The 23128-nt window shown below is 38.2% G+C and overlaps 1 protein-coding gene and 1 long non-coding RNA gene across 3 annotated transcripts in view; one reads left to right on the top strand and one right to left on the bottom strand.

Annotated features, from left to right (window-relative positions):
• Positions 1 to 23128, bottom strand: part of LOC138923093 (uncharacterized) — an 86631-nt gene that overhangs the window by 7017 nt on the left and 56486 nt on the right. The gene's annotated exons all lie outside the window — the stretch shown is intronic.
• Positions 1 to 23128, top strand: part of SYNPO2 (synaptopodin 2) — a 168138-nt gene that overhangs the window by 109875 nt on the left and 35135 nt on the right. For both annotated transcript variants that reach the window (XM_001503239.5, XM_070259701.1), the window contains exon 2: positions 20956 to 21107. In XM_001503239.5, the coding sequence (XP_001503289.1) occupies positions 20956 to 21107 (152 nt within the window). The remainder of the gene's footprint in view (positions 1 to 20955; positions 21108 to 23128) is intronic.

The raw sequence follows: 23128 nt of genomic DNA, 5'->3' as shown, positions 1-23128 counted from the left end.
GTGTCTTCTTGTCTTTCTTCCTTCCTTCCTTCCTGCCTGTCTTCGTTCTCTCTCAACTTCTACAGGGACATAAGTCTAGAAAGTCTCTAAGAACCAAAACTCTGAAGTCATTCACTGGGACACAAGTCTGTTAGGTCTAGGGTTTCAAATGAGTGGAGTGAAGTGGAGTTTTATTTGTGGTCTCCATTGTAGAATTTTCATTCCACACTGGTTTTCTTTCTACCCTCACACTTCCCTCTCAAGAGGTCAAAAATCCCTCCCATTTTATATCCACCATTTCTTTTCTCCTTGACTTTGTGCCCCGTCGGGGATGTCATTAACCTATATCTAATGTAATGGGTGCCCCTTGAAGTCTTGTAGCATCCTGGCCCTATGGTCCTTCCATGTAGGAAGTTATGGAAGGAAGAATGGATCAATTGACCAGAAAAAAAAGGGGAAGAGAGACAAGAAAATAGCTTCTGTTATCTAGCACATTTATATATTTATATATACTCATGTTTTGATACTGGCTTGTAGATTATGGACAGACACTGAAATAAAAACAGCAATTTGATGTTCTCCTTGACTAGATACTCATTTATTTGTTCACTGAAGAATTAGGCAAGTGGCTAATGTTTCATGCCCACAAAGCCCATAAATTATTTAATGTTCTACAGTAGAATTTTGAGTAAATCAAGACAACTTTAATTTACACAAAGTTTAGATTCACCAGTTACTCGAATCCAGTAAACTTAGGAACCAGAATATTAAAAATGTAAAACTTTGGAAGAAAGTCATGATACTTTTTTAAGTTCAGTTTTTAATCTTTATCAGTTACATGCACCTAGTGGAAAGAGTCAAATAATTCTACAAGACTTATGATGAAAGCTATCAGTGCTGGATTTTCCAAAGGCAACTTTCTTACCTTTGGCTATTTTCCTTCTTATTTCTAAAATACACACTTCTTCTGCTATTTCTTTATTTTATTTGGTTTTTAGTTGTAGACATTGTCCATTGGCTTCCCACCATGGAAAATGAAGATACGGCTCTGTTACCCCTCCCTATTCCTTGCCTCAAGCTCACATACTTCCCCTTTGCTCTGACTCGATCTTCCTAGTATAATTGTGTGATACTTTGATTGAATCAATATTCAGTGCTTAGATTACGAAGCTAAGCCATGTTGTGTGCTATGAGTAATTTTTCCTTTGTTGTACAATTTTTTTCCACCTTAGAATTAACAGCTGTTTTTCCTTTTTAGTTTTCTAAGTATTAGTCATTAATTTATTTACAAACTCTCTCCACGTGTCTAAATAATCCCCCTGATATTTTAAAACAAATCAGGAACTCAGTGACTATCATCTGTTTCAGAGACAGCTTCCCTAGAGTCTTCTGACCTGTTCTAACTTGGACTGGTGGCTCTCTTTGCCAGGTGCCTGCCTGGTTTCTGCAATCTCCCTTCTTAATCATCCTAATGATTCCTCTGTCCTCTCTCTTGAGTTGATTCCCTATTTCCTAGATCCCATGTCTTCCCTTTTCTTGGTTTTCTTCTTCATTTTCATGGCACTCTTCCTCCAGTTGCTTCATAAGAAAGGGTGATGAGAACTAGATTTTCTGAGATCTAGTGTGTGTGTATATATATATATAATTCTAATAAATAAAAAATACCTTATATTTATTTTTTTTTCATTTTAACTTGGGTACTTTATTTATGGCTAATCTTTTCTTTATTGCAGTAACATTGGTTTATAACATCATATAAATTTCAGGTGTACATCATTATATTTCGATTTCTGTGTAGATTACATCATGCTCACCACCCAAAGACTAATCACAATCCATCACCACACACACGTGCTTAGTCATCCCTTTCACCCTCCCCCTCCCCGCTTCCCCTCTCATAACCACCAGTCCAGTCTCTATCTCTGTATGTTTGTTTGTTGTTGTTGCTGTTGTTTTATCTTCTATTTATGAGTGAGATCATATGGCATTTGGCTTTCTCCCTCTGACTTATTTCTCTTAGCATAATACCCTCGAGGTCCATCCATGTTGTCATAGATGGCAAGATTTCATCCTTTTTATGGCTGAGTAGTACTCCATTGTGTATATACCACATCTTTTTTATCCATTCTTCCCATGGCGGGCACCTAGGTTGCTTCCAGGTCTTGGCTATTATGAATAATGCTGCAATGAACATAGGGGTGCATATGTCTTTATGCATTTGTGTTTTCATGTTCTTTGGATAAATACCCAGCAGTGGAATAGCTGGATCGTATGGTAGTTCTATTCTTAATTTTTTGAGAAATCTCTATTTCTGTTTTCCATAGTGGCTGCACCAGTTTGCACTCCTACCAGCAGCATATGAGAGCTCCCTTTTGAGTAGTATATTTGATAGCATCTTTATTCTATCCTCACACTTAATTGATCATTTATCCAGGTATAGTGTTCTAAGCGGGAAATATTGTCTCAGAATTTGAAGGTGTTAGTCTATGTTTTAGCTTCCATTGTTGTTCTTGAGAAGTTCAAAGCCATTTGTATTTTTCATGCCTTGTATGTAACTTTTTCTGTTGGAAACTTATAAGATCTTTTTGTGAAATTCACTATGATGTGCCTTGGTTTGGGTATATTTTGATCTATTATGTGGGCCTTTTTAATCTAGAAAAACTTGTCCCTTGATTATGAGAAATTTTCTTGAATTGTTTATTTGATGATTCATTTCTCTCATTTTCTCTGTTTTCTCATTCTGAAATTTTTGTCATTCAGACATTGGACAATTTACACACATTTTCTAATTTTCTTAGCTTTTTCCTTCTATTTTCATCTCTTTGTCTTACTATTTAAACCTGTTAGGTTCTAGGAGACTCGAGAAAATTTCCTCAACATTGTGTTCCAGATTCTCTATTGAGCTATTCATTTCTGCTGATCTACTTTTAATTGCTAAGAGTCTTTCTCAACCTTTTCTGTATCATCCTGTTTCGTCTCCCAAACTTCGAATCTCTCTGGTGACAATAGTGATGACGTTTGCTGATGTTGTCCTGGCCCAGCATAGTCTCCATACTTGCTTTTTGCTTGTTTTGGTCTCTGTCTTTTACAATAGAGGCTTCCCTTTCAATTAGAAGGCCGATTTCCTTGGCTTTCTGCTTACTGCAGGGTGATCAAGCTGGGCCATTTTTTGGAGAAGCCCTGTTATTACTATTTTTATTGACTGGCTGATCAGAAACCTCCAATCTTCTTCCAGAAGAGTATAAAGTGCAGCTGCCAGAGTTCCAGGGGCCCAGCTGGCAGGAGGGCTGGGAGGAGCCACCTCAAGATCTAGTGGTCAATCTTTCATTTAAGCCCCTGTTTTCCATATGGTACACCCTCCCTCAACTCTGCCTGGTGTCCTTTCGGGGGAGTAAAGGACATTTGCTTGCCCTTGGGGAATAGGAAATGGAATTATGGTGTTCTAATGTCTTCTTCTTTTCTTTTTCTTTTTTAAAGATTGACACCTGAGCTAACATCTGTTGCCAATCTTCTTTTTATTTTCTTCTCCCCCCCAAAGCCCCACAGTACATAGTTGTATATTCTAGTTGTGAGTGCCTCTGGTTGTGCTATGTGGGACCCAACCCCAGCATGGCCTGACAAGCTGTGCTAGGTCCACGCCCAGGAACCAAACTGGTGAACCCCTGGGCCGCCAAAGCAGAGCGTATGAACTTAACCACTTGGCCATGGGGTTGGCCCCTCTAAAGTCTTCTTAAACAGACTTTGAACTTGTCTTCCTGTTTTCATCCCTGTCTTCATTCTTACTTCAAGAGGGAACTATTCCCACAAATTTCTGAGGGAATTCTGTATCACAAATTGTGTTGCTTCTTGGCTTTCTCTGTTCCTGAATTAGGAGTCAACGTTACCAGGTCTGCTTGTTTGTATAAACTGTTAAAAATTTCCTTTCTTAACAGTATAGAGATTTCTCAAAAACTGAAAATAGAAATACCGTATGACCCAGCTATCCCACTGCTAGGTATTTATCCAAAGAACTTGAAATCAGCAATTCAAAGAGATTTATGCACCTCTATGTTCATTGTAGCATTATTCACAACAACCAAGACATGGAAGCAACCTAAGTGCCCATCGACTGATGAATGAATAAAGAAGATGTGGTATATATATATATATATATACATAATGGAATACTACTCAGCCATAAAAAATGAAAAAATCGTCCCATTCATAACAACATGGATGGACCTCGAGGGTATGATGTTAAGCAAAGTAAGCCAGACAAAAAAAGACAAAGACTGTATGATTTCACTCATCTGTGGAGGATGAACAAACACGTGGACAAAGAGAACTATTTAGTGGATTCCGGGGGAAGGGGGTGGGGCGTGGGCACAAAGAGTGAAGAGGTGCACCTATATGCTGACTGACAAATAATAATGTACAACTGAAATTTCATAATGTTGTAAATTATCATAACTTCAATAAAAAAATTCCTTTCTGTATAACCGAGGAAAGTTTTAAAATGACAAATAAATATCTATCTTTGAAAAACAATATGTACAAATAGCATTGCTGAGAATAACTAAATAATTGCTTTGAAATAGCATTAACACCAAGCTAGTCTAGGAACACTTATATCCAATTGGCCCATTAGCAACTATAACTATTATATTCTGCAAAGAGAAAAAACCGTTTAATAGTACAACAAAAAAAGTGCATTCGCTCAATGCATCTCCATGGAGAGAAGCTGGGGTGTCCTCGGAGCTTTAGCCAGAGACACTGGGGTACCAGAAAGCCAAAGACGTCGACTTCCTTAGCAAGAGGAAGCTGTGAGATGGGGGGAAGGGGAAGCAGCAGCCCAGCCGGGCCGCACGCACCCTGACGCCATCAGCGATAAACAACACGAGACTTCTTAAAAATGAGCCTGAACATGAGGGTGTGAAAGTCGGTGTCCTTACCACTGCCTTTCGTATACTTTATAATATTTGACCACAAAAGGAGATTCTGATGAAGAAATTGTTCAAGATGGAGTCAGAGTGTTCATCGAAAAGGAAGTACAACTAACACTCTTAGGAACACAGATGGACTATAGAGGTCCTTTACTAGCATACAAATTATCTGGTAAATTTGTGTTCAACTCAAGCATCAAGGAAACTTCTGGCTGTGAAGGTAGCTTTACTACCTGAAACCCCAGGACTATGTGTTGGGCTGTAGGCACCAGGAATGCTCATGGAAGCCTTGGCCTTACTAAGAGAAACCATGTGACCGCCAAGTTTTTAGATTATAAACAATCGTTACCTTATGAGGAAAATAAAGGAATGCATTTTGGGAAAAAAAAAATGTGATAGCCTCACAATTTGAGGTACTTATCCTATCAAAAAATGTCAATAACAAAAGAAGAAACTCACAAATTAAAGAGCTAGTGAGCATCACCGATAGCTGTATATAAATAATGAATTGAATCTTAGGTAATTCCAAAGGAAACATGCTGGTTGTTTATTTTTTTAATTTTCTTTACAATGGTTGTAATATTTTATTTTTGTAACAGGCATATCTGGTAGTAACTGCTCTGTTATGCTAACAGCTTTCCCATTAGCTAGGAGAGCGAGGGTCCAACTTGCAGACATTGTCTCCCAATTACCATTTATCTTTCAATCTACGTCTATTATCAACCAAGTTTGTCTTTACTGTGTGCTTGTAAGAATTTTTGTGGCCACTTAAATTGTCTTGTATTTCTTCTGGTCCACTTAATTTCTTGCCTTGCTTCGTTATTTACAGTTATTTTTTATTGCATTTGTGGGCTTCAAAGAGTAACGGGCATCACGTAAGGAAATGCACTTGGCTCTTTGCACCAAGTAGAAAGATGTGGTCTCTACTGTTAAGAGGTTCATAGACATTTCTCTTGTCACACACACACACATGCACGCATGCGTGCACATGTGCACGTGGGAAAAGGGAGACAAACAGGAGCCAAAAAATTCCTAAAACAAACCAAAAACCCCCCCAAAGTTATATGAGAAAGCATACTTCTATTTTATCAGTAACTTTTTTAAAAAATGGAAGGCATGGGGAGAAAAATATCATTGCAACATGTTAAAAAGTAGAAAATAATACCATTTTATCCAAGAGTTTGGCTTTAAAATTATTGAACAATAGAGACTGAATAAAGTACTTAGATTTATATCTATAAGCCTTATATGGTATAAAACATATGTTTATGTGGCTTAAGCCAAAATCTAGATTTCATAATGTTCTCTTCATCATTTTATTAGCAAACAGCTACACTATTCGGAACCAAATCCGCATCCAGTTTGGGCTTTGAAAGCACAGCCCAGCACTGTACCCATCACCAGCGTCAGGTCACCTTGGCCGGGGTCTTCTTCGTGCTTCTATTGAAGCTCTAATGCAGGAGTGCCGACCTACATCTCCTCTAATCACACTCTTTCCTATTATAATATGGATTTGAATTTTTTTAGCACTGATATCGAGGAACAGACAGAACATCTGTCTTGTACACTTATATGCCAACAACATCATCTCATACTTTTGCCGTGCATATTTTGTTTCAAGGAATATTAACGTGTCAAATATAAATGTGCTAATAAAGGAATCTGTGAGAATGAATCCTAAATGTAGACTCAGGCACAAGAAACCTTCTTCACATCCTTGTAAATGACAAGTAGTTGAGCCCATCAGCTATAATTGTAATCCATGAAGAATTTGTAAGAAACATCATTATCTGAGAGACAAAGAAGGGAGTGGTAAGGGGAAGAGGGAAGAGAGGGAGGGAGGAAAGGGGGGAGGAGGAAAGGGAGGGAGAGATGGAGAGAAGACAGACAAATAAATGAAACTCAGAAATGGGAGGCTAAATTTTGCAGCAGATAATGCAACAGCTTTCCTCTTCTGAGAGCTTTTTTCATAGTTTTCAGAGTATAGTACCTTGCACATCCTAGGTGCTTAATACATATTTGTGGTTGGAGTAAATCAGTCCTCATGGGTTTAGTGCCCGTCTCACTAGAGGTCCCGGTGGTTATCTGTGGTTATCAGGGCATGTCAGATAACCAGCCTTCAAGATGGAGATCCAATTGCCAAGTTCATCCTAGACTCTGGGGCCAGCCTGGGGAAGGCAAGTCCAGAACAGTACCTGGTGCTGGAGACACTCCTCACTTGTGAATCACGTGAATGACGAATGCCGTCAAAACTGAGAGGAAATGAGCGGTGAAACTTGACCTAATTTTCACAGGCTTTTTATTTCTCTCTAAAGCAAACTCTGAATTAAAGAAACCACGTCTTAGAAAATATAAACGAGATTAAACAGTAACAGAGATTATGTTGTGTTATTCTGAAGGATGGGTGCAAAACCATTCATTTGGAAAAAAAGTAAGGATTTGATATTTTCATTCAAATCCAAATTGTTTCATAGAAAGAGGAGGAGACTCAATATTGCTTAAATTTTCTTTTACAAACAATTTGTGAAATTAGGAAAGAACTTGCCCAAAGAAATTTTATGGTTTATTTTTTCCTTTAAAAGTATAATTTATGTAGATTGTTGTGTAGTTTCCTTGAGTTATATCAAATGTTTTTATGCTGAGCGTTAACTCATTGAAATACTTTAATATATTTGTCTGCCATTTGACTGTTCCATTTCCTTCAAATATTAGAAGATACTATATTATGCACAACTAATTTAATTAATACGGAGATAATTTCTCCTATAAAACAAGCACTTGGTAATTCCATTTCTTTGCTTCAGGTTTATGTAATAATAGAGAGGAAATTGAAATTTCATCATATTTAGTTTCAAATGAAAATCAAGTACAAATGGAAATCCCTTGTCTTCAGCCTGTTAAATTTTGTGACTAGCTGGAGAATAAAAATTATGGTTAAGGTAAATCAGAATTTGAATATATTGGCATATTTGCATTTTACATTTAGCACAAGTATTGTCAAATGGTCCTTGGAGCTTTCTGTATGGCTGGAGGCTACACAAAATAATTTTGAAGAGCTAGTTATTTGCCTGTATGATCTGCTTAGGGATAAAATTTGGGGGATGGTTTTTCCACATAAGTGGTCTTTAGAAGCCCACTAACTTATCTTATGTTTACCGCTTCTATCCCAGAGAGTCTTGGCTTTGAAGCATGTTTGTTTTCAGAACTATAAAAGTTATATAGTTAAAAGAAAATGCAAAGAAATCTTAAAATTGTGATCATAAACTCATCTTCCAGTCTCCCTGAAAAGTATGGCTATTGGAAGCTCAATAGAGTTAATGATGTGGTCACTGGGAAGAAAGTCACTCAGTAAAGATCTGTCTGTCTCACACACACACACACACACACACACAGAAATGATTGGGCCCCAACATATTTGGCATGTTGGGATAGAAAATAATACCAGGTTGTATCAAAGAATAGGCCTCAGGGTCCCTTGGGAAGCTCATTAAAAAATGCAGATGCACAGGTCTTAGCCTCCGAGATTTGGTTTCCATGGAGGATGGGGGAATAAAAAGCGGTTTTCTGTATTATAAAGATCTCCCCAGAGAGTCTGATGTTCACCGAAGATTATAAACCACTGTCCTAGAGTCACCTCAAACCCTAATATGTACACGAATCACCAGGGGCTCCTGTTAAAATTCAGATGTTGATTCATCTGGGTTAGGTGTGGGATTCTGCGATGACGCCAATGCTGCTAGTCATGAACCTCACTTGGAATAGCAAAGATGGGATTTTTCTAGACGTTTTGTAGGTGAGCTAAGAGGTATTTCTTTTGAAGTACCCTACAAGATACGGTAGTGTTAATGGGAGGCAGCACTATGCTGTGAAAAGATAGTTCATCCAACAAGCATTGACCGAGCGCTCACTGTGTGCAGGGTCCAGTGTGTCTCCGACTCCTCTTGCCCTCTCCGCGGGAGGCTGACATGCATTCGTCCTTTAGGAAACCTCACCTCCTCCAAGAATCTCCACCTGCCCTGGCCCTGCTGTGTCTCCCATTGCATACTGTGTGTACTTTAATCATCGCACTTATCATGAGGGGTTACAATTATCTACTTACTTATCAACCTGAGAATACAAAGCTCTTGAGGGCAATATTCATTATTGTACTTCAGACCTCCATAAATTGCAACATGTTGTTCACATAAAAGACAATCAGGAAATATGTAGGATAATCACTTACTTAACTATTTAATGAAACAGGGTGACAAAGCACAGCCTCAAGCCTGGACCCCATTTCCTTACATAAATTCAGCAGACCTCCGGCTAGGTGAAGAGAGAGGGTAGCTGAGGTTCTCGCCTGCCTCTGCAAGGCTCTCCTTGGCTGGTTCTGGCTCAGGATTTTTTGGCAAGATGATGACATTCATGCAGGCTCTCCTCAATCAGAAATAAATAGGAGAAGTATTAGTCAATCCCAGCAGGGAGCGTGATTGGTCTAAAACACATCAACGGAACACTTACATGGACATAGAGGGCCTTTGGCATGACCCTGATTTCCCTTCTTGAAGTACAGGATTTGGAAATCACTCCCATGGCCCAGCCCAGCTCCCGTGGACCTGCCAAGGCAGACGGAGCACAGAGGAAGTGCGGCAGCACCTGTGGGAGGGCCTCGGCTCCAGTACCTCGCGCTGCCTCTCCTCATGCCTTCAGCTCCATAAATTGCAACCAACCCCATCCTTAGTAAAGTTTTTAAGTTTTACTGCTTGCCTTGTGACCTTCCCTCTTGTGGGGCCAGAGGAATGATGGCGAAATGCAGTGATTGGCAGGAGCAGCTGCAGAGTTGCTTATTGAGTCATCGTGGTGTGACCGTTGCCTTTGCTGGGGAAAACTCAGTTATCACTGAGGTCCAGTATTCTGTAGGACCAATTCTTTACCACAGATACACTGGGAATTCCCTATTTATCACATGATACTTTTGTAGTAATCTCATACCTAAAAGAGACTATGGAGAAAGCATAAACAGAAAGTAATAGATTTGGGAGTGACTGTTCGCCCAGGTACAGAGGGAAGTTGAAGTAGACATTTGGGTAAAGTTCAGTATACTCATATTGTCATTTATTCAGCACATGTTGATTGCACACCTACTATGTGCAAGGCATACTTTAGATTGTAAAAGGTACAAAGATCTTTGTATTGCAATCACAGTTCTCAACGAATTTCAACTGCCAGTAGTTTGGAAGCTGAACGGGAGCTATTTCCAAAGCAACCTTGACATTGCAGCCCAGTGAAGATTTTCTTCCCCACTTTGTCTCTCCTCTCCACAGACAGACTTGGAATCTTCAGAACTGGTCTGAAACTGCTTCTCTATTTCCTTCAGATCCCCAAAGTGATCCTGAGTCTGAATTCATGTTGGTTTCAGGCATGCTCCCTCAGCACATGGTTCTTAAAAGGCATCCCTTCCTGGTTTCTGTCAGCCTTTGCTCCCTAGGCTGAAACTTACTTCTGTTTGCCTGTTGCATTGCCTTTGATGGAATTTCCTCTTCTCCGACTCAGATACCCAAGAAGCCTAGCACATATCCCTGTCTCTTTAGATCAGTGGTTCTCCAAGTGTGGTCTGCAGACCTCTGGGGGTCTCTGAGATACTTTCAGGGGATCTGTGAGTTCAAAACGACTTTCATAGTAATACTAAGACATTGTTTGCCTTTTGCACTGTGTTGACGTTTGCACTGATGGTGCAAAAGCAAACATGGATGAAACCACTTGCCCTTTAGCATTTGAGGCAGCAACACCTTCCTCTCCTAGGAGTTATTATATTCCTGTGTCATCACTTGACTTAAGAAACAAGACACCAGTTTCGTGTAAGGATGTCCTGGACGAAGCAGTAAAAGTTTGAATTTTATTAAACCTCAAGCACACGTCTCCTTAATATTCTGGGTGACAAAATGAAAATACACATAAAGCATTTTGACTGAATACTGGAATATGATGTTTGTCTCAATGAAACACTTGTACAATCGTTTGAACTGCAAGCTCCACGAGCCATTTTTTTCATGGAACATCATTTTTACTTTAAAGAATGACTGACAGACAAACTATGGTTGTTCAGACGAGTATTCAGCAGACATTTTCTAGAAATTGAGCAAAGTGAGGCTGTTACTTCAAGGAAAACAACCGACAGTATTTGAGCTTTCAAGGGAAAATTAGAAAGTTTCATCTGCCATTGTGAATTTGACGGCTTCCCAATCCTTTAAGATTTCTCTGATGAAATCATTAGTGATATTAAAGAGTGTGATTTTGTATATTGTATGATGAAATGTATCAACATTTGGAAGATCTGCGTAGCTCAGTGAATCAATATTTTCCAGATGACCAAGGCACGATGTAACAAAGTCATCAAAAGCATGGATACAAGACCCCCTTCAAAGGGCGGAGTAGACCAATGGATTTTAATATAACCCAGTAGAGAAGTTCATTGCTAGGGTTTCAGATTCCACAATGCAACTTTAGAAACTACCACTTGTTGAGTTTGATGTACTATCAAAGACGAATATCCAAAATTTTCTGAAAAGGCTATTAAAATACTCCTCCCTTTTCCAACTATGTATCTGTGTGAGGCTAGATCTTCTTAACATACTTCAGTCAGCACAATGTAACACAATAGAATCAAGGCAGAAGCGCATATGAGAACCCAGCTGTCTTCTATTAAGCTCAGACATTACAGATTTACAAAAACGGAAAACAGTGTCCCTACTCTGACTCAATTATCTGTTTTAGAAAACCTGATCATTTTTATTTTTCATAAAACATATTATATATGTTAACATACCAGTTACTTTATTTTAAAAATAATGGACAAAAATTTTAAATGTCTGAGTTTTTATTTCTAACACACTGAATACCAATAGACAGAACCCACAAGAACAAATTATTTTTGAAGTCCTCGGTCATTTTTAAGAGTGTAAATGGGTCCTAAGACCGAAATGTTTGAGAATTACTACTTTAGATCACTTCCTCTTACTACTGATGACAGCCTAAATGAAGTTCCAGTTAACCAAGCTTTGGAGGTGATCATTTAAATCGGCCCTTCCCTGGCAGGTCACAGTCCTTGATTAACTTCCCCTGACCCCTGCACCAGCTAGTTTGCTCCTTTTTGCAACCAGATCTTCAGCATGTCCTGTGACTAGGGAGGTGGCAATTATCCCAATTATGTGAGGACTGTATTGGCATTGTCTTTTACCCGGGTTCCCCACAAAAGTAAATGTTCAGCGCAATAAGTTTCACTTTCTTGGATTAAAATATTTATACATTTGTACTGTTGACATTTCTTTAAAGGCTCCTAAAAATTGTATATGATTGTTTCCAAAATGGAAGCACCGTGATATATCTTATGTGTGTGTGTATGTGTGTGTGTATTACAGTTTAACAAGGCATCAAATTAGGAATCTGGATGGAATTCCTTCAGTCTTCTGATAAGGAAAATGATTTCCTGAAAGCTTAAGTGCCTTGTCACGTGAGTTAGCGACAGAGTTAAGATAAGATCTCCAGTTAGCTAACAACTTCAAGCCCAGGGCAAAAGAATAAAACTTAGACAATTTTTTAAAATCTGTACTCTTGTCCTTTGGAGGACATTTTTCACTTTATCTTCTTTTTCTCTAGTCTTATATATGAGCAACCTGGAGGGAGAAATTGCTTCATCTAGTTTAGTCAAGCAATGCACCTTCAGATGCCTGGAGCTATGGAAAAACAGGGCATTCCAGGCAAATGCATTTTCTGGGTACAGGAGACATATTCAATGTTCGAAATGAAACAATTTCAGTAAAAAGACAATATAAGCAAAGTACTTAGGGCCTCAAATTATGAATTCCCATCTAGTTCCCTTACTTTATTAATGTGGCAATGCCTCAGATCCAGGTATACCTTTAATAGCAAAGCTTCTGTTGTAGCTATTTGGGATGGCACTCTTTCTGAAAGGTATTGTGTGTTTTTCTGCGTCAAATCAGTCTGTTAAAGATGATTTAACATTTTAAATGACTTGAGATTATGATTATTCATTTCCATTATTTTACTCAAATACAATAGAAGCATTAAGTTCTATTGAGCATGTGAAAGTTTTTTACGCTTTCATTAAATGACCCCAGTATTCTGTCTTTTTTTTTATTTAATATTTTTATGTTTTTAAATTTTGGCGTTTACTCCCTTGCTTTGGCGTTGTATTAACTATAACATCTTCCTTTATACGGGATGCATGTTTATCTCTCTATGTCTAGTTTTCTGTAAACCAAATTAAAAAGTTTGTTAGAATTGTATAAAATTGAGCAAATGGACCGAGAAAAGATTCTGGACACACTGATGAACAGAAGTTATAGTGAACTTTATTTTTTCTGCATTTTGGCCACTCAAAAGACTGTTGAGCTTTCTTATAGGTTCTATAGATGACTAAATTCTTCTTAGGTGAGGTATTGCAACATAATAACTATTTGGTTAATTGTTGTATATTCAGTTAATAAATATAAACAGAGATTTGAGAAACTCCAACAGTGATTTCCAGTTCTGCTCTCTTTTCTGAGTAATCCTGGTTATACTGACTACTTATTTATCTAATCTTTTATATTTTACAAAAAATGTGTTTTTTAGTGAGTTCTTTAAAAAGTTTTTTTCCCCATATTCTGTGTAAATGTTTCTAAGAGGAATCTGCCTATAGTTCAAAAGCTTTTGTGCAGTTGTCCACCATTTAACCCAATAGAGAGAAGCAGCAGGGGTCATGTCCTCTGTGGGCTCTGGTCCATTGGTGTTTTTCTGAAAGAGCTGGGATGTTTACATTCTTAGGAAGGAAAGAAGAGCGGAGAATACCATTCCATATTTGTCCTTGTTGGTCTTCTAGCATCATGGCGGCTGCTTTATGACAGCTCATGCAGGGCACTCACAGCATCATTTCTGCCTGTGGAATCACATTGGTATGCAGATTCTTAAGAATGCTGCCCTGTGGATTAGGGCCCTCATTCCTGTCAAAGACAGTTATTTACTCTGGGAATCTTTCCAAAGTTGCTACCAGGAATGCTTTTTACTTTTATGGCAACTTGGTCCCTAGGGATAAAGACAATTATCCAAAAGGAAAACTTTTTGCCCTGTATCTGGACGGATCTTAGCGACCAGAGCAGAAAAATGCAGTCTTCAAACCAAAACTTGGCGTGAGAACGGGCTACTGAACTTGAATTGAGGTAGTGAGTAGAGAATCACCAAAATATGCTAGTGTCTATGTGCGTGTGCAATCACGACCTGAGGTGAAAATATAGTTTAAGAGTTATTGTCACTATCTAGACAATTTGCATAATTGAAACTCTTATTCAATTCTTTGTACACTTATTGATGCTTTAATGGAGCAAAGCTTAACTTCCTTTTAGAAATCTCCTCTCCTGTTAGAACATTCGTCTAAGACAACTATGCATGCTGATGATCATCCCACTTTATTCCTTATAAGTTCTTCACAAAGCCTTTATTTCTCTCATACTTAGTTCCTAGCATGTACTTTCCAATGGCTTTTCTGAACTTCTTTCATTGTCCTCAACTTTTCATCCCCCTCTGGCTTTCCTCCTTTCTTCTCAGCAGTTGGTGACTTCCTACAATTTATCTGGTGTAAGTTCCTGCATCGTCTCTGCTGTCTGTCTTGAAATATCAGTATCTGCATCATCTTTTTTTCTCCTTTTCTGCATTTGAGAAATAGCTGCCCTTTTACCTCTCTGTTCTTTCACCTTATGTCTTCGCTCTTAGTCCTATCCTTCTGTATCAGTTCAGGGTTCATTTGCAAAAATAGAAACTTCTCCAGTTATTTTAGTCAGAAGGGAATTTAAGAAGTACTTATAGAGTTGTTGAAAGATCTGGAAAGGCAAACTTTAGGCAGGGCCTCCAGGAATGACTTCACACAACACTGAAGAACTGGCCACCCAAGGGATTAGCAACATTTGTCACAATCGGGAAGCTCGGGAGTCAGGAAGCCCTTGGGCCAGCTCTGGGTCCAGGGTTGCTCAGCTTAGCTCTGATTCAGGATTAAGAGGCTGCCAGTAGAACTGCTGTCTCCAGAGTAAAGTCCTCTCCCAGGTCCGTGCCAGCAAGATGGCTGCCTCACATTGTAACGTCTCTCTCCGCTAACTCAGTTCCAAACATAGGTTTCCTGCAGGTACACCTGCGGTGTTGGAACAATGCCACACCCAGAACTCTAACTGAGGGAGAGTCTGGGAAACGGTGTTTTACCTTCTCAGCTTCTGCGACACACAAGACACACTCCAAGGAGCTTGGAACAGAAGTTGAGCAATCCAATCGACTCTTAACCACAGTCTTTTCCATTGATTTTTGATTTATTCAGTTATTAGTTGTATTTCTTATTTATTTATTCCATACTTTAGATATTTGCCCAAGTTCTTTTTTTTTTTTTCCATTTTACTGTTTGGATTTCTGCACTAAATTCCAAGATGATTTTTGCTTCGTACGATAAAGCTCTTCCTTGGGTTATTATTGTTTCTGTTTCATTGTATTCTGGTCCTTGTTCTTTTCTTTGGCCTTGTCACCCTGAAGCTGTTATATTGCTGTTTGCCATTGATTTCCAAAAATATTGTACCACTGTCAACATGAATTCCCAACAACATGTGAACTCAGCTTTGGTACTCGGAAACTCACCCATCAAGAGCAGAGGTTGGAGCTCAGAATCTCGATAGCAAGCCCTTTAAACGTAGGATTATTTACTTATTCCTAAAGCTTTAGCTACCGTCATCATTGCTCTTCCTGTACCTCCCAATGACCATGCTGCCCATTTCCCTGGTCAGTTGAGGAATACAGACCTACCTAGGGCTTCAGTACCAGCGCCAGCTGAGGGGAGGGAATACTTATTAAATCTTGTCTCAGAGGTATGAGGGAAGTTTTGCCAAAGGCCTGAAGTGTAAAACTGAGGAAAGGATGGGGCTTGCGAAAGGGCTGCAAGATTGCAGACTACTATCCAATCTCCATCAAAATATTTTAATCTCTAAAACTTTGCTTGTTGTCTGAGACCATCTCTCTCATCTTTTCTCGGTTATCTCCTGGTCCCTGAGACTTCATTTTATGGATTGAAGGCAGCCCTACATTTGATAGGATGGATTTATGCTAACTTTCTCATCCTTTTTCATATATTTTAATAAATATAGTAGTGGAATTTAAAGACGATATTGTCTTGGTTCTACCACTTACTCTGACATCTTCCAAGAGGACTTGTCAGTGAGTTATACATGAAAATGCATGAGACAAGATGTAATTTCACTGACAGGAAGCCGACACGATTGTTGTCGCATAGGCACAACACAAAATACAAGTACAAGGTGCCACGAGAGCTCAAATCTGATACTTGTTTTCTAATCAGTTCTGAAAGACTTGGAAATTATACAATAATAATAGATTAGAAAAAGGAGCTTTTTTCACTTGCCAGAGAATTATTTATTTATAAAACTAAATTAGCATAGCTGACATTCTTCTCAGATTTATTCTATGAAATGAAAATAATGTTGTTAAATTTCCCAGAGAAGCCTTAACTTTCCATTTGTACTCGGCTGCAGTAAAATAAATCTTTCCTGTCTTGGATCAAGAAGCTGTAAGCAAGAGAACATGGTATTTGGTAAATATTTACAATACCAATATCTCTCTTAGTTATGTGGTCTGATTAAATTGAGAGACACTAAAAAGGAATATAGTATTTTATGGATAGAAACTCACTCATCTGTCTAATGTATTAGGTGTGAAATAAAGTCTCTAAGGGAATGTTCTCAAAGAAAAGAAATTACCTCACACGCTCACACGGGTGGGTTGTATCAAATCACAATTCGCAAAAGATAATTATATTTGATTTTGAATCTGTGACATATTGGGTCATAATATTGGCTATTTTCCAATCTTTAAGGAATATTTTATATATAACTCTTAAAATAATAAAAGAGGAGGAAGAAGAAGGAAAATAAAGTAAAACAAAACCTGTCTTTCCCAACACTGGTTTATGGACTGACCAGGCAAGTTGTTGTCACCTCTGCCTAGTCCTTCCATTTCCTCCCTGACTTTGCTCCCCACCTCTGCCAATTGTTGTCATACTGCTCCTCTCTCTCTTCATTCTGGGCTTTATGGTAGACAATTTAGACTATTGACCAGGGAGGCAATGTGTGCAGTGGTTAAAAACACAAGCCCTGGAGCCGGATTCCCTGGGTTCAAATTCTGGTCCTAGCTGTAGGATTTTAGGCAAAGGACCTAACTTTTCTGGGTCTCAGTTTTCTTATCTTTAAAATGAAGGTAGTGACAGTGCCTCTGAACATATACAAGTGGAAGTCTGCTTTTGCTTCTCATTGAGGTTTTATAGTGATAAATGGTATATGGATGTAAAGGGCTTAGCACAGTACATGCTTGAGAAAAACAATCACTAACATTTCAATATTTGTATTATTATTTCTGTTGGGAAACAATAAATAGGGTTATCTTCTTCTATCTTTCAGTTATGAAATGTGTACTTACTGAGGAAAAGATAGATTATAATGAGACAATGCGAAATATCTGGATAAAAACTGAAAAGAAATCCATGTGTCAAACATCTTGTAGATAAAGTGCCAACATTTTACGGCTTTGCCTTTCACTTGGCGTGTTTCTTTCACGTGCGTGTGTAGGAAGTCAACACACTCTCCTTCACTAGCCCCTTCTTGAGCACCTCCATGGGCTGTGTGTGCATCACGGAATTTAACACATATTATTTCTAATCCTTATTAACCATCTGGAGGATCAAATTTATTAGCTCTCTTTTACACTCCAGAAAACTAAAGCTCAAGGGTGTAATGTAACTCGTCTAAGTTCAGACAGCTAGTAAGCATTGGAGCCACTGAACTGCAACCCGGGTCCTCTTCCTTCAGAGCTGGCTTCTTTCCCACTGTGACACATACCTTACGAATCTAGGACTAGTGGCCTAAGGAGAAGGCTGGTTGATAAATTCACTGATAGAGATTCAGTATTGGCAATACTCATCTTTATGTCCAAACTTACTCTTACTATTGACAACGTGTTTCATTTTCACACTTAAGAATGTTTTCAGAAGTTAGAATTGTTAATCATATACATAATAATACATAATTATACAAATTATAAAAATACCTTAGTATACACAACATAAGGTGAAGGTCTTTTGTACACTAATGAATGTTTATTCTTCATAATACACCTATGAATAGAACCATATTAGTGAAGTTAATGATTGCAAGGGAAATGTGTGAGCATAATACAGCCGATCATACAGTCTTTGCTGGGTTTAGTTGTCTTATTAAATATAAGAAAGAGTAGTCCTTCAGAAAAACCTTTGTGGCAAGGAAAGTATCACCAAATTTAACATGGCTCTTGAGGGAAAAATATTTCCTGCTATTCAGACAAATGTAAAATGTCAGTGAACACAATCACAACAGTTGATTCTGAATGTTGACCTCAGAATGTATGCTCTGGAGGAATGCTAATGACTCCTACTGTAATGCTTTTGCTTATTTGGATACCAGTAAAAGCTCCACTTGACAAGTATAATGATGGACTGCACTTTTCGCATCAAGCAACACATGTTTGGATGATAGACAGCTCTGTTAAGTTGCGGATTTATTTATTTTCCAAGGCCAAGTTTTTCATCTTGCTCTGGAAACCCTTGAAGCTGCTTAAAATTCACACAACTTATTGCTGGTAAAGGGATGCCCCACTCTGAGATTGGGCCTTGGTGGGTATTGGGTATAATGACACGTCTGTTTTATCAACATAAAACTTTGGTCCACCAAAGGATGAATTTTCTGTTTGTATTCTAGTACATCTGACTCCACTGAATAAATGGTTTTATGCTTCAAAATATCCTTTATTATCTACCTAACCTCATTTTATAAAAAGAAATTGAATAAATTTAAATGAATGAAATGTAAATAACTCTAACTCTAACTTAAATGTTCATCCTTGGATATTGTTTTATCCTTGACTTATTAACAACTCTCTCATGATTCTTTATTTTAATTATTTCATGCAAGACAAAACAAAACAAATGTATTTGGCAGTTAAAGAGATATTTTTCAAATTTGGGTGAATATTCTGTTTCTCGTTGCTTTTGTTGCTTCCTTGTAACCTTAGAAATATTGAGTTGATTTAATATTTTGCAAAAAATTAGTACGTTCTTCAGAAAAAAGGGAATGAAATTGATTTGTTCGAAAAGGGGAAGGCCTTCGATAGATTATAATTTATGACAAAAGAAGGATGGCTCTTCGCAGAACCAAACTAACTGAATTGCATTGAACTTGAACAGGATCATTGCTTTGACGGTTAAAGAAATTCTTTTCCTTTCAAGAATATCACTAAAAGTGTAAATGCACTTAGACATGTAAGCTGTAGATATATATCAGTCAACATATTAATTATTATTTAAGATCTTAGCAAGAATTAGTGGGCAGCTGTTAGAGATAAATTTAAATACATTTCCTGCCTAATCAAAATGAGGCTGGCTATGAAAACATTCTTCAAGAAGTCTTGCCCACCTGGTTTTGATCTTTCTGGACTCAGAATCTTGATTTTCATAGTCAGAGAGTGATCATCTTGGTAGAAAATATTCAGAATAGTATCTTGCTGTGTACTTAAATTTGAGATTGTATGATCATGATACGTGATCCATCGAGAACTAGTAAACTCACATTATAAAGTGAAATTGAAATACATTAGGGTCCAAGCAGGAAACAGGTGGCATGCTCAAAGGAGTAGTTAAGGATGATGTAATGCAGGACTAAAGGCAGGTTTAAGGGAACCAGCAAATGATAATGAAGCACCCAGAGATGAAGAGCAGGAAGCTGCTCTTACCCATGGCCCTGAAGACGCAAGGATGGTATGCGTTACTGGAACATAACAAGAATTTAAGGCATGGGGGAGGGGTAGACAGACAGGAACTGTAACTGTGTAGATCGAGGAACCAGAACCATTGCCAAACCATCCCCCAGTAGATCAGCAGGGAGAACGTCTGCCTCACCTCTCATTCGCTTGCTCTTTGATCTCGTACTGGGGCTTCCCATTGACCAAACCCAACCAGGAGCCAGCATGCAAGGGAGCTGACCAATGCAGTCTCTAGAGGCCAGTCTCCCTGCTGGACAAAGCAGCACCAGGGATGGCGGAGAATGGACTTGGAAGGGCAGAGGGAGAATAACCAGCATGACATCTCACCATAATCATAATTATACGGGATATAAACTTCCGGTTATTCCCCACTAAGGAGCTGGAGGGAGCTCTCTGCCGTTACTCTGCTCCTCTAAAGTTCTTTTCTTCCAGGGTCCGAAGGTTCTCTTTACATTTTTATTCAATTCTTGTTCCACATCATTCTGTGCTAGAATGTGATGCAATCCTTATAACAGGGAGGTTTTCTTTTTTTGCAAAATAGTCTCTGCTTTCCTTTCTTTTTTGCTAAAATTTGCTTGGTACCAAGACTTAAACAGTTGATTTCAAAGATTTTTCTCTTTAACATAATTCTTAATATCCTGGCTGCCCAACTTCGCCATTATGCTGGGATGGCTTTCATTAGTTCATTTAGCTGAACAGCCCTCTCCTCAAACTGATCGTCCCGCCCTACAGCTCCTTGTTACAGTTGGTGTTCCACCCACCTTGGCAGTGGGAGAGGCTTTTAAAGTTTATTTTTCGCTTTCTGATTGGGGTCAAACCTCACAATGTGACATAATTATTTTTAATGGATACTCAATTAAAACATGTCTTCCCTCATTCTTCTCTATTCTTTATTTCCTTTATTCTAGCTTCTTTGCCACAGATTTACTCTCCTTTTCTGTTTACTTACAATGCTGTGAATTAAATGTTGACATTATGGTACATAGGACACTGCGTGTGTGTGAGGGCTGAGAGCTGTTTAGGATGGTCTCACAGGGAACAACAGGTGAATTAAAAATCAGGGCTGGTTTTATGGTTTGCAGCTCTATTTACCTCTTTCAAATAAAACTTTCTCAGAGATGGTGGCATGGTTTTTTACAAGTTGTATGACTCTAACTCTTGCCTCCCTTTTTATTTCACTCAGATCCGAAGCCAGAGCAAAGCATCCAGGTCTGGGCTCTGTGAGGGGGATGAAGTGGTTTCCATCAACGGCAACCCTTGTGCAGACCTCACCTACCCTGAGGTCATCAAGCTCATGGAGAGCATAACGGACTCTCTCCAAATGCTCGTCAGAAGGTACGAAAGCTTTGTTGGCATATATATTTTCTCTTGGAGCTAGATGAGAATGATTACAGCTTCTACTACATGTATAATTTGTCATTTATGGGGAAATTGGACTGTTTGAAAAGTGGCCATTCCAATCAGCTGAATTGTCCAGTTAACTGAGAATTAGCTTGAAAATCTTTCTTTCAAGATCTTCATTGAAAATCTTAGGTATTTTTAGACTAGTTCCTTAGAAAGCTCAGTACATTGAACATAATTTAACGTTATGTTGAACATAATACACAAGATCAAGATTTTGTGGTGGGTCAGAATCACTAAATGATAATTCCCAGATTCACAGATAAATTAAAAATGTTAAACCATCCCACAATAATTTTTTATAGAAAGAAAATGCCTCGGAGAAGGAAAAGAACGGCAACAACAAAAACCATAAAAGCAGCCAGATTTCTGCTTGTCAGGAGCTCTAGTAAAACCGATAATTGCGTATGGGCAAAACAGATGGTTAGAATAAAGTTTTTGGACTATCAATGCAAATCATTTGTTAATTTGATCTCTCCAAATACTACCCTCCCCACCTAATCATTTAAAAATACGGAAGTAAACTCTGAACATAAAAACGAAAGAAAACAATGAGAGCAATCACAAAAAACTGTAGCATCAACATTTTTCACAGTGTGCAAATCACAGTACAGTCCATACTAACTTTGCAAGTGAGGCCCTGAGCATCACACGCCGCATATGACGCATAAGATTAGTCCCCTAAGATTAGTACCGTATAGGCTAGGTATGTGGTAGGCTATATCATCTAAGTTTGCTAAGACGTGTTGTGATGTTCGCACAATGATGAAATTGTCTAAGGATGCTTTTCTCAGAACATATCCTCTCAAAGTCCTCCAGGTTTTGCCTTAACTCTGCAGAAACACTACATACAGCGTCGCCCCTCTGGTAATCGTTCAACAGGATTCCATTTCTATACAAACATGAACTCACTATGGCCAGAATCTTGTGAAAATAAAAGATATCTAGCATTATTCTTAGAGTCTGCCATCTAAATATTTACCTATCAAGCCTGATGTTTAAGCCCTGAAGATCTTACTTATAAAGCTGCCATTTGCTTTTAAAAAGAACCTAACGGGAATGTTGTAGTCACAGTGTTTGCCATTATCATGCATCAATCTCTGAGGTATTTGAAGAGTTCCATCTTTGTAAGTTTAATCACATCCAAAATGGGAGAAAAACCTATTCTAATTTATTCCTTTTTAGTGTCTTTACTGATTTAATGAGGCCAATTTCTTTGGAACACGCTTGTGGTCTGGGACGTTCCTTACTAGTTCTTGTTTTGATTTTGATGGCTATCATTGGGAAAATCCTTGGTGGTTTAAAGCTGAGTGTTAGGTACAAATTTAATTTTGGAAGTAAACGGACTAGTTCTCTGCTACTTTTAATAACTGGAATCATGATTATTATTTTCCCTAGCTGTTTTGACTTTCACAAAATAATTCATTGATGAGATTCAAAATGGAATCTCAAATTAAAACCAGCCCAAAGATAATCATCACCATCTTCACCACTCTGGGTGGCCGAACGTTGTTTCCGGGAATTAAATATTTCTCTCACTCATATAATGTCACCTATCGCTAGAGGACAAGTGGTTTACTTCTCCTGGACTAATGCCCAGAGATAGCTGGATCAGACTATCTTAAAGATGACCCTAACATTATGTCTCTATTATCTTACATTTTATTAAAATGCTAAAATATATTTAAAATTACATAATTATGACACATAAATTGTGGAATGGAGTATCTATGTAGGCTGAATGGAAATGAGCATTTTAAGGTATAAAGCTTTAACTTCTAGTGCTTTTATGATTTTTATTCATGTATGTCTATTTTACTTTGGCTACGAATAAATGTTAACATTTGTCTGACCCATTTGCCTGTGATATAGTCTGTAAGGTTGGAATGAATTCAGACTACTTTCTTCTCAGCCTCAAAATTGATTGCTAATATAATTCAAAGTGGTTTAATCTA

Source organism: Equus caballus, chromosome 2 (assembly GCF_041296265.1).
Source record: "Equus caballus isolate H_3958 breed thoroughbred chromosome 2, TB-T2T, whole genome shotgun sequence".
In the NCBI taxonomy this organism is placed as follows: domain Eukaryota; kingdom Metazoa; phylum Chordata; class Mammalia; order Perissodactyla; family Equidae; genus Equus; species Equus caballus.
The sequence above is the reverse complement of the archived record's forward strand: the minus strand, read 5'-3'. Positions and strand labels throughout refer to the sequence as shown.